The sequence below is a fragment of the Aedes albopictus genome, chromosome 3 (assembly GCF_035046485.1).
Source record: "Aedes albopictus strain Foshan chromosome 3, AalbF5, whole genome shotgun sequence".
NCBI classification, from domain to species: domain Eukaryota; kingdom Metazoa; phylum Arthropoda; class Insecta; order Diptera; family Culicidae; genus Aedes; species Aedes albopictus.
In genome coordinates, this window is record NC_085138.1 from 303,778,507 (window position 1) to 303,790,862 (window position 12,356).

The 12,356-nt window shown below is 38.9% G+C and overlaps 1 protein-coding gene and 1 long non-coding RNA gene across 4 annotated transcripts in view; one reads left to right on the top strand and one right to left on the bottom strand.

Annotated features, from left to right (window-relative positions):
* Nucleotides 1-5,320, bottom strand: part of LOC109413112 (coiled-coil domain-containing protein 158) — a 35,751-nt gene extending 30,431 nt beyond the window's left edge. For 2 of the 3 annotated variants that reach the window (XM_029857277.2, XM_029857278.2), the window contains exons 1-5: nucleotides 5,033-5,320; nucleotides 4,585-4,964; nucleotides 4,414-4,529; nucleotides 4,017-4,354; nucleotides 3,786-3,951 (exon numbers count right to left, since the gene is read on the bottom strand). In XM_029857277.2, coding sequence (XP_029713137.2) covers nucleotides 3,786-3,951; nucleotides 4,017-4,354; nucleotides 4,414-4,529; nucleotides 4,585-4,964; nucleotides 5,033-5,067 — 1,035 coding nt within the window. In that variant the 5' untranslated portion in view covers nucleotides 5,068-5,320. The remainder of the gene's footprint in view (nucleotides 1-3,785; nucleotides 3,952-4,016; nucleotides 4,355-4,413; nucleotides 4,530-4,584; nucleotides 4,965-5,032) is intronic. The other variant, XM_062842299.1, reaches the window with a different exon arrangement.
* LOC134284084 (uncharacterized) overlaps nucleotides 1-12,356 on the top strand; it is an 816,516-nt gene that overhangs the window by 61,847 nt on the left and 742,313 nt on the right. The window lies entirely within an intron of this gene.

Here is a 12,356-nt window from a genome sequence, read left to right on the forward strand (position 1 = left end):
GTACGCTGAAGAAATTAAACAGTAATGAGAGGCTTCCCAAGTTCCCAAGTAATTTGGAAGTTCGTTTCTTGAAGTATGCACAGAACCAGCTGTAATCTGAGGTTACTGATGGCGTGGACATGACCGGGGTCAATATTCATTTCAATGTTCCTTAAATGTACTGTACTCAAAATGTAATATACTTTTAGAATAGACGTGGACTATTCCAATAAATCTGTTACGACAATTTCATTCTTGAGAGTGTGGAAGAGTTTTGACACCCTTATAAATGCCTAAATTTGTTGCTATTTATGCATTTCCATGGATTCCGGAAGTCAACCTAGACATTACAGTTTCAATTGTGGACTAGCGTGTGGATTGCTCAGGGCATTGTGTGTACTACGAAGTGAGAATTCAATTTTCAACTTTCGAAAAACCCTGAAAGGTTGTTCTATCGGGCCGGGGCTCGACCAATTATAGGGTAATTAAGAACAACCTCATAAGTTCGGCGGAAACAAAATCAATGACCAGGACACGGTCAAGCATCAGCCCGTTCGTGACCCGCTGAAGTGGGAATGCAGTCAATACAGCTTTGTTCAACTCCCGGCACTTGAATTTAGCCCATCTTCATCCTGAGAAAGAAGCACACAAATTACAGGTACAGGTTCAGTCTAATGAACTTCAGATGTTATTAGGTTCTATTAGGCTCATTGAGACGAGTCTCATGTGACGTCTCATGAGACTCGCACATTAGATATTTTTTGCGCGTACTATGATCTCATTGCTCCTAAAAAGGTTTGAGACACATTTCAAATTAGCGCATGGCACACTGTCTCATCCATGTATACATGAGAAATCAGACACTCTGGAAAAGATCCTGGACCGACCGGGAATCGAACCCGTCACCCTCAGCATGGTCATGCTGAATACCCGTGCGTTTACCGCCTCGGCTATATGGGCCCTTCTTTTTTATTCTATTTTTTAAATATTTTTTCACTGCAAATATACCGTTTCTTTCAGAGGGATCATGGTAAATTTATCCTATACAGTAGACGTTCGATAACTGCTGTGAATATTATGCAACTCACTATCCGTTTCCGACATTCTTAGCAAACTGCAGTAGAATCACTTGGCATGATACGGGACCTCGCAATACAGACGACTGGCTCCGCCAAAGGTCCACTCCTCAATGAGGCAGCAACACACTCATTGTCTCATCATGATGATTGCTGTCACCAACTCGGTCACCGATGCTTACTAGGGGGAGGACACGCAAAGGGAATATCACTAATCATTATTCACACCCCACAACTGCAACATGTTTACGTTTCATTTAGCGAACAAAATTCGATAACTGCAACGTCAGACAGGCGTCAACAATCCGTCAATTGACGTTAAATGAACGTAAAATTCATTCAACTGTTCATTTGGCCTAACTTGGCGCACCGGTTTGACGTATAGCGGTGCGATAACTGCAAATTTGTTGCGCTTACCGGACTTGCAGTTAAAAAGCATTGCAGTTGCACCGACCGTACGTCTACTGTACATAAATAACACAGTTCACAAAAAATATAACTGTAGAGAACGTATCACCATTTAATACTATTTTCTATCTCAAATTTCAGATATACAAGCAGAGCAGACAATCAGCGATCAAATCGGCGAATGGTCAAGATTACCGTACGATTCAGTGACATGTAGATCGCGTTGTCTGCGTCGATTTATTCTTGCCAAGTTCCATAATTTCGCGTTTTTTCGAACACGTGCGATAATTTTAATTTTTGGTAAATTTCATTTTTTAAGCTAAATAGAAATGATTTTTTTGTTCACATTTTCAATTTATATTACGCATTGCGAGCATTCGCGGGTAATAAATATGTTCAATGGTGTATAATTATCCGCAATCTTATTAACATGGGATCCCGCGTTCCAGAGTAATGCAAAAACATAGGTGAAACTCAAACACAACGATCAAAGCGATATTTGTTGGCATCTTTTTAGCTTCAGTTGTCTCGTAAAGCTATGGCGCGTGTTTCGGTTTTTCAGCATTGACAGTGAACGGAATTACATACAGTTTAATTTATAACTGAGAAACGATCAGCTTAGAACGTACTTTAATGCGAGTTGATACGACTTGCACCCTATTTCGCCAATTATGGCAAATCCCATAAGAAATGCATGTAAATAGTGTGAAGTGGAACCCAAATTAACAAATGTGTCCATTACTGATACAGGGTTCCTATCATTGGCACACGCCGTAATAAATACTAAAAGTAGTTTTGACTCCGTTTCTATATTTCCCCTTTAAAGTATGAAAACTAATCAATCATTTGACATTTTTTTTTATCTGTATTAACGAGATTTTTAGCCCTAGGCTAGTTCATCTTGGGACCCACGCTTTACTTCCCTTCCGAAGGAAGAACTCACATTTTGTGAGTGGGATTCGATCCCAGGTCCTCGGCGTGATAGTCAAGTGTTCTAACCATCACACCAGGTCCGCTCCACATCATTTGACATATCGATGACATTCGTCGGTCTTCTTCTTATTTTTGTAGAAATAGTTTTCCTTAAGTAGTGCGATAACTGGTACAGTTATGTAGTTTCTAAATGTATTTCTCGAAATTGTATACCAATTTTCAGTACTTCGAAGTTTCAAAATGTTTGTGCAGATTTTCTAATTCGTGTAGGTTTATTTTAAATTTTTAGATGTTGAATTCTAAATTTTAACACTATATTTTTCGAAATGATTCTGTAATTCTTATTTTCAAAAGAATCAAGAAAATAGAACATTTGAAAAAAAAATCAAATTACCTCAGCCTAAAAGTTTTTTTACAAAAAAAATCAAACAATCATGGAATAAAAAATAGAGTTTAATTAAAACCGAAGTTGAAAACTTGTTCCTATGTTTTACCTCCTAAAGAGAGGTTTTGAAAGAAAGTCACTAAAAGCGGTTTTTGCATTTGTTTTGCTTAAAAAATACATAACTTCTACCTATTATGAAAATGGTTGATTATTGGTAACTCGTTAATTTTGAACTATATTCAAAACATCATTTACGGAGAAAAAAAACCTTCTGAAAAAAATCTTTTAAAATTTTAAAATATTAAAAACGCCTTTTGCTTGTGTTGTCCACGTGGACATTAGGGGTCAATGAAAAGTCCACGCTTGTCCACGGGGAGGGGGTAGGGGGTCAAAAATGATGATTTTTCTGTCCACGTGGTATATGGACGGCCCCAAACTGTAGAGTGTAGAGCATATAGATCATGAGGTACTAAATTTCAGGGTTTTTTAGGACCTTGAAAATCTATAAATTTCCTAAAAGTCACTCAGTTGTTTTCTAAAACTCGTGTGGATGCATAGAAATAAAAAATCTACACGTTTTAGGTGTTGCAAGACAAGTTCAGGTGTTTAGGACAAGTTCACAGAGAATATGACTCAAACTTGAAAATGTTTTGGGAGCCTTCATAAATTTCTATGCTAACTATATACTTCTCAACCCCCTGGCTTGACGTAATATACAATAATATGTGGAATTAACCACTTCTCCGATGAAATCATTTCAATTCCAATAAATGGGGTCCCGGGGCTTTGCTGAAAGGAAGGTTATGCAATTTTTACCCCTTCTTACCCAAACGTCCACTGGAATGAAACTGTCAACCATAATTGAAACTACAACTAATAATGAGGTGAACCGCAAAATTTCATAGAAAAACGTCAATGTTTACACCTTTGGCAGCGCTTTCATTTTTTTGAGTAAGCCCCAAAGCCTTTTCGAGTTAAAATGTAAAAAAAGCTAATTAACTCACCTTCAAACGTCGTATTTCGATCTCTGCCTGATTCCGTTCGAAAGCCACGTGCTCAATCATATCGCGGCTTCTCTGCGATTTGGAGAAATTCGAAGCTTCCGAATCCTTGAGCTGATCGATGGTCAGCTGAAGCTTACGAACATTTTCCTCCAAGCTGTGCTTATCTCTACGGCGAATCAGAACTTCATTATACACGTGACCTACGACACCAGAACAAACTGCTAGCTTTACCTTTGCAAATTTTCAACTTGCTTCCGATACACATCGGCATTGCTTGCATCGCCCGACCCGTGCACGAGTTTTCGTTTGTTTTCTTCATTTTCGTTGAATAATTTCTTCAGGTCGATCTGCGATTGCGCCAATTGGGCCTCCAGTTCGCTGATACGGGACTCAAACACAATGCTAGGGCCCGATAGTTTCGATTTTTCGCGGGTACGATCCAAGTCCAAGTCGTCGCTCTCCGATGAATCTGCTTGGTAGACGAATGCCTTCGAGCGGGCCCGGTCCGTGAGAGCCTCATTTTCCGAGACCACGTCTTTCACTTTTTTCAACAAGGTCGATAGTTCTTCCTAAAAAAAATTAACAAGCATTCAACGTAATGCTTAAGAAATTATCTTGTTAGGCATACCCGACAATATTGAGATTCTTTTTCTAGCTGTTCAATATAGGATTCCTGCTTTTCAATAAATCCTAGTAGCTCAGGAGGTGGCTGAGCAACTTCCAAGTTTTGCGACACACTGCAAACTAATAGATAATGTGAGAATATCCACCAATATATGAACACATCATAGATCTTTACCAGAAGGAGCAGGATGTATACCGACTGTGGACAGAGCAGGCTTAAGTGGTGAACCAGAAAAATCTTTATTCACAAAACTATAACGACGATTCAGACCACTTGGCCCTGTTTGATACCGTGTCACAGTACCAGGGCTGAAAAACTTGGATACCTCAGTGATAGAGGGTCTCTCGATAACCGACTGATTGTCGATTGATGCTTCCGATCGAGCATCATCCACTCCGCGATAGTATATCGATGTGGCTGCCTTAGCAGGCTCATATGCTTCCGTTAAGAGAAATTTGAGCCTGTTCACCGCCTCGCGGTAGGCATAGTCAGTAAAATCGAAAGTTTTCTTCTTGTACAAAGGAGTATCGATTTTATCCATTGAAGATAGTTTCCTGTGAAGAAAGTGTATGTTTTTGATTATTCTAGTACATGTACTGCAGTGAAACTGTTTATTTGGTACATCATATCTATCTTTTTCGTAGAATCTGCACTCATTATGTAGAGTTAAGTAACTTTTTCTCCTAAATTTAATGTGAATAAAAGTAACAGGACTATAAAACACCTAACACACGCAGTGGACTAAAACTGCAACTGTTTGTCCACCGTCAACAATGATCGTCATAGTTCAGTTACCCGTAACAACGCATGTGTGTGGGGGTGAAACATGTGCGCCTGACACTGACTGACATGTTATGTGCATATGAACGAACGGGTCCTTTTTCCCCCTTTCCCACATTCACCTACATTCAGTTGTACTAGCATTAGGCTTTCGCTTATGTTCCCCCTTTTCAATGTCCCTTTGAAACGATGGATATACGGGAATACGTTCAATATGCGTTTTGTTTACCTCATTGGAAGACTCTACTAATGTACATACTTGTTGAAACTACTTGCATGATATCTGTTGCCATCTGTTGTTCAATGGTGTCCATTATTAATTACATTTCGCGACACTGATTTGAAAAGTGCAATTAAGATCATAAGTATAAAATAAATAAAATTTCCAAAATTTTAATTTTTGAAACCTATGATATGGATCATTGAAGCATTGATGAAAGTAACACAAAATCGGAAGAAAATTGCATTGAAAATGATGAAACTTTTGATTTTGAAGTTTATATGACTTTCATGATATATACCAAAAGAAAAAAAGACTGATGCTCCTGTTGATAAAAAAAAGTCAATGAAATGATTTAGTTGCACCTCTTACCCTTCGAAACACCCATTTGAAGTTAAACCAATGCACCTCCTTGAAATTATTTGAAAGGAAATTGTTACTTGAGTTGCGCTATTTTGATATTACAATAAAGAATTTTAACAATTTTCAATAGTACAACGTGTTAAAAATCGCTTTTCAATCTAATTTTTGGTTTTGTTATTTAATGTTGGGTTACATTGATCATCTCACCTTCAATTATTATTAATAGGGGTACTCACTAAACAGATTAAATTGCTGCGTAAGCCATGATTTTCTGCTTAATTGAAATGTTTCATAATTTTGCGAATAAAATAATCAAAGATTGCCTTGGTGATCGCGACGTTTAATCAGTTTAATCAGCTTACGTTGTTAAGTGAATTCCCCCAACTTCTGTCCGAAAGTTTTGAAACATCTGCATCAGACAAAAATTTAAATTCTCATGGTTTCTCGTAATAAGGTAAGCGCACAGAAAAATCTAGTCACCGTACCTTGGATAGAATTTTTACTATTTTCAACGAATCATCACAACCTATGAAGCAAATGAAAGCTTATTGTGTAAGGAATCGAAAAATGTTTACTTCGGGTGATATTTTGACATTGTGCTTGAAATAGACTGAATGGAGCAAAAAGTCTTCGAAAAGTTTTTGCACAAACATGCTGGAAATCTGACAATGTACGATAAACGAACATCCCAGCAGACTTTAGTTAGCTTTCAAGTATTCGGCTCTGTACATCATTGCAACGTAGAAAAGATGCTGATTAATTTAAGTCCGATAAATAATAAAAGATGGCAAGAATATGAAATTGTAGTTTGAAGAACCCAGCTTTCTAAAATACATGTTCAACAAATCATCTTTTTCGCTACGAGGAATGTCGGGGAAAATGGCTGACACCCCTTATCCAAAAGCTCAGATATTGCTTAATGATTTGGATTGATTTGTGGGCTGCTTATGGATGAGAATCCTTGCGTTTGCATTTAGAAAAACTATGTGAAAACTGTGCCACATTTTTCCAAAAAAACGTAATATCTCATACATTTCAAAATTCACACCATTTGAAAGATATTAACCGTGTAACCGTGAAAAATCATAAAACATATCAAGAAAGGGATCTTTTATCAGAAAATTAAAATTGATTTTGACAAAAAGATGATGAAAACCTCTTGGCAAGCGATCGAAGGTACTGTGCAAAACTTTTCGGAAGGACTGAAGTGCAAATCTCGAGACGACGGATATAATAAATCAAATCAACAATGTCTTGATATGTTGATTTAAATTAGATTAATGATTTTTTACGATGAATAGCTTTTAGCTTGGGAATAAGTTAGAATGCATTATTACTGCTTGATTTCCTTTGGCTAGAATGTGCTGTGCGCATACCTTAACACCAAAATAATCTAAAAAACTGATTTTTGACTATTGAAATTAATTTTTATTTATTTAAAATAACTTCAAAACAGTATAGGCTGTGGAATTTTGACGTCTAAGAAAGAGTTGTTTGTTTTGTCTCAATGAAAAACTTTGCCGAAGACGTGAAGTTTCAATGACGTGAAACTAAAAAAGTTAAATGATGGTGCCACCCATGCAATGCGAAAAACGGTCAAGAAAAATCAGTTTATTAATATTTCTAAGAAACCCAATTTTCTAGAATTCCATGCTTTTCAGATTATGAAAGAGCATTCGTGAGCAGATACTGATTCAATGTAAACATGTTTGGTTAAAAATCACATGAGATACAGACTATAGACAATATGATCGGGGCATGCATTGTGTTCTTTTCAAAAAATGTTCAACTAGGTGTAACTTTTCGTGAAATGTATGAAAACAATGAAATGTTCACTATAATTTGGTAAATTAGCTGTCTATTAATGGTTCATAGGGTATGTGTGCCATCATTAATCTCACTCTCCCATATTCATATCTCCGGAATCAATGAACCGAATGGATTTAAATTTTGAACATTTATGAAACACGTAATGATAATGATCTTTAAAAAAAGTTTGACTTAAAATATATTTTTTATAGGAGAAAAAAAGTTAAAGCGATTAAAATTATGTATAAAAAATAAAAACTAGTCTATTTTTCACATGTTGTTATAATTGAAAATTATGTGTTTTACTTGAATTGCTATAACTTGTTGTAGAAAAATCCAGCCTTGTTGACATTTAGACCGTACATAGAATGCTAGTTCATAAACTGACAGTGAAAATTTCAGAATTTTTGATACATTTCACGAAAAGCTACATCTAGTTGAACATTTTTTGAAAAGAAAAAAATGCATGCCCCGATCATATTGTCTATCGTCTGTATCTCATGCAATTTTTAACCAAACTGGCACAATTCTTCAAATTTAGTATCGCATGACATTGTTCGAAATCTCAAGAAAGGCGCCAAAGGAAAAGTACGCGCATTTGGATACAATATATGGAATTGACTGAATTTAAAATGCGTTATCTTTGTAAGTAGATAGACTATGAAAAAAGGGATGATAACATAACGCTTAATTTCAAAAGGCTAAATACGAAAGGCTAAAATTAAGAAACTGTAACACAAGCCTGAAATTACAAAAAACTGAAAACTTAAAAGGCTGAAAATACGAAAATTCAAAGATAAGCTACAGCACACCTTCCTTTCTTTGGAGTTACGCCCCCAATGAGATAAAGCCTGCTTCTCAGCTTAACATATCGTGTAACAGGCACGAAGATACTCATTACTCAATGCCAAAGGGAGTCAAGAAAATTTTCATAATGAAAAATTCTTGGCCCGAACGCGAATTGAACGCGTAATGGGCCTTAGTTTTGAAACTGAGTCTAGTGAAGAAGCTCATGATGCATACCAGTGAACACAAAAAGGTACAGATAATATTTATATCATTTAGTTTTCCTTTTTTAAACATGAGCCATTCTTTCGAGTCATGTTGTTTTGGAGATTGTTGTCATTACGGCTACTAACAATATCATAAGAGCTTAGACTTCTTTCAAATATGTGCTATTCTTTTGAGAAATACTGTCTTAGTAATGTAGGCGTTCAATAATGCATAGCATTATGACCAGTCGTAAAACTTTCAGATTCAGAACATAGTAACTGAAGCATGTTCTCCCAAAATGGCTTAGCTTGGCCAACCAAGGACTAGGGGAAGGTGCGACGGTCAAACGTCAAGCTCAAGCAATACCAGTGCGAGTGCCACGGCTGGGTAGCAAATTTTCAAATAGACCATAAATTAGTGTAAGTAAGTAAGTATTCCCAATTAGAACGATACGTCTGTTTGTCTGAGTTATTAGTGTTAAGGTTTTTTTTCTGTTCGGATGAGCCACTGCGACCAGTATTTAAATCTTTAGTGGCAATACCCGTATCCTTAGTATTTAGTGCATGTCGTACTACTCCATTGCCAGTGGGAGGCAATGCAGCATCGATTTCTGCACAGATCTAGTTTTGTTACCTCAGAGATTCGAGAAATCGAATGTGATGATAAAGTTCCGTTTGCACAGGGATATAAATCCCAGCAAAAGTGCGCCCTTAATCACGCATAATCGATTCTATTTCTGAGAAAAACAAAACGGTTGAACTGATATATGTCCATGCATCGGAACTCTGGCTTCATCCATGTCTTGCTTCTAGTTTAGTCCCAGGACAACATTGAAAAACCCGGGGCTTTAGGCTAGTTACAAAACGCTGTCAAATTAGAGAATGTGTTCGGTAATAAGAATTCACGTGAGTCCTTGTATCACCAGTACTTATCAGTCCTTAGTAGGTTATTACGCAATTAGATACGCAAAGCATGTTTGTTTTCCTTACATCAAGTGTAGTCTCGGCGAGGACAAACCGAGTCTTTAACTATCCGTAAGGCAAAATAAATGTAATTTTAGAAACTGTCACTAGTAACAAGGGTTTTGTACCATGAATCCTTATTACCAAAACGCATTACCCTAGCTTAACAAGTTGGATGTCACCAGGGTTCAGTTTGGTAGATCTTACTCCGTAACGCAACGCAAAAGGGAGATCTACCCACGTTACGGGCTCCGTTAAAGATCGAGCATGTTTTAAACCCCGTCAACCACTCATCCCTTAGTACGGGTCACCTGACATCTTGGATTGGGGTTCCCTGTTTGGTGGACTTTTACCCTCGGAACAGGGGGTACGTCTAGGGGTACGTAGTGCTATTCTAAGCCGGCAACTACACGGGCATAGTGTTAAGGTTAGCCTTTAGGCTGGTGCATTTGAAAACTAGGCGAATTACTATTTCAGCCTTATGTTATTTCAGCCTTTTGTAATATCAGCCTTTCGCGTTTCAGCCTTTTGTTATTTCAGCCTTTCATAATTCAGCCTTTTGTATGTAACCCGAAAAAAACGTTTCACTGTAGATTTTACAATAGTTTCTTTTATTTTAGCATTGCCAATTCTTCGTTGACTACTTTTTACTGTGCACATTTTTTAGAATGTGATCCAGCACATTTAAGTGGCGAAAATAGTTTCAAACGGCTGTAACCGTCAGCCTCGCTAACTTCCCTTTTATAAAGTAGGATGGCTTAAGCGCCACTCCCGAGGGAGACCATCCACCAAGTGTAGGGTTGCCCGACCGTTGAGACCTTCAGGGGATTAAGGCTCAGTTTTCCAAATTTGGACGGGAAGTAAGGTGGCTGACTAAAACTGAACGCAGAAATTCCGCTACTAATAACGACTTATTACTATGACTGCCAGAAACGTGATTGCAACCCCGGCCGATGACGAAAAAGGGATGACGGGGTTTCTCATCACTGGCCAAGTCTACAATTTCCCTTCGGACCAATCTGTGTCCGAATAAAAAGTTGCCCGGTTGGTTTCGGAGCCAACCTCCCCAGTAAAACAAAAGAACAATGAAAACTACAAACGAAACACGTGTGACATGAAAAACCTCCGACCAATTTCACTACATCGGGACCTCAATAACTACACTGGTTCCAATTATCATTTCCTATAGTGTTTATTGAAACCTTTCCACCCAAACATGCCATAAACAAGAAGCTTTCATCTGCGTATTTATTGCGTTCTACCTTCTATACAATACTGTTCATTCTTCTTCGCTCTTTCCTCTCTCTACGCTCTTTCTACCTTTCCCATCTGTCTGGTCCCTATCTACCTATCGTGTGTGCTTGGCTGTGGTGTGGTTTTTATTTGCAATCTCTCGTTTGCCTCGCAAACGCAATGGAGTTTTGTGCAATCAAATTCACTTCACGGCGAGCATGGAAATGCCGTGTCTACGCCTTGCAACGCATAAACTATGTTGCGGCGCGAAAAGAAAATCACATGCGCATGGATAAGAAAAAAATCATGAGTACTCACGACCTTTTTGGTGGATGACCGATGACGGCGCCCGCTCGATGGATGAACGGGAAGGGGTGGCGGTGAACTCTGCTGCGGTTCGCTGGCGGGAGGGTGGTGTTCGCTCTAACCGCTGCTTCTGCTGCTCGTCATGGGGGTGAACCGTGGGGTGAACCGATGGTCATCTACCGACTCATGGCTGCTTGGTAGCGAAAGACGCCGCACGTGCGTCGGTGTTCCCGTTGGTCGTCACCAACGGAACGGAAAACGTGTTCGCTTGGAGAAACTGTTGCCGATTAGCCCTGCCTAGGGCGCGTTTAATAACGTGCGCGGCCCTCTTCCGGCGTGCTCCGGGGAAACTTCGGAGCCTGATGGTGGGGTCAGAAATGGCCACTGACGGTTCGATGGTGGTGTGTCGGGCGTCGAACGGCTTTGCCACGAATCTAAATCCACAAAATTGCACATAGCACATGTAAGCACTAGAATACCACATCAAACAGGATGCACAATTTACCTGATATAACGACACAAGCAACACACGATAACACACCGACTAAATGCACACACTACTAGCTGGGACAAAAACTAACGGAAAGGATTTTTAAATAAAGATCAACTGGTCGATTACTTCTCAAGTCACTTCTACCTTTGGTACAACACCACGGCGCGAGAACAAACTTGGGCCACTCCTGCCTCTTCCACAGATCAGTTCGAAGTGATCTTGTAGAACTTGAGGATCCTCAGATCAACCGTCATATAATTGATTTCGTCACCGGAAATCACGAAGTGATATTCGCGATCCCGAAGGTTGCTCTCCCGCTCCCAACAGTCATATTCGCGCATTTTCGCATCTCATTCTACGAACAGTCTTAAGGTGAAACGGGACGCCGTGTTATTTTTCCTATCTTGCCTCTCTTTCTAACAATTTGCCTCGCGATTTTGAAGATGGTAATCTCGAGTTCTATCGCACTGAAGATGCTGAAAAACAATCAGCATATGCACTGCAAGTGAGCATACACAGTGATAGGTTTTTGTTGCAAAATATGAAGTAGAATCTGAGATTACCATCTTAGTAGCAACAGAGCAATGGCGGATATTTCCCCGACCGTCCCGTCCGCCCTTAATCAACCACCTTACCGACTGCTCAAATCATGGGAGGAAAAGAATCGGGGAAAGGTCAATATCTCCTCAAAGGATTCTCAACGGGTCGATGTACGCTGTAGATACAGCTTGCAAAGCGAGAAACCCAGTATCCGTGATCACGCTGTGTGGTAAAATTGCGCGCATTT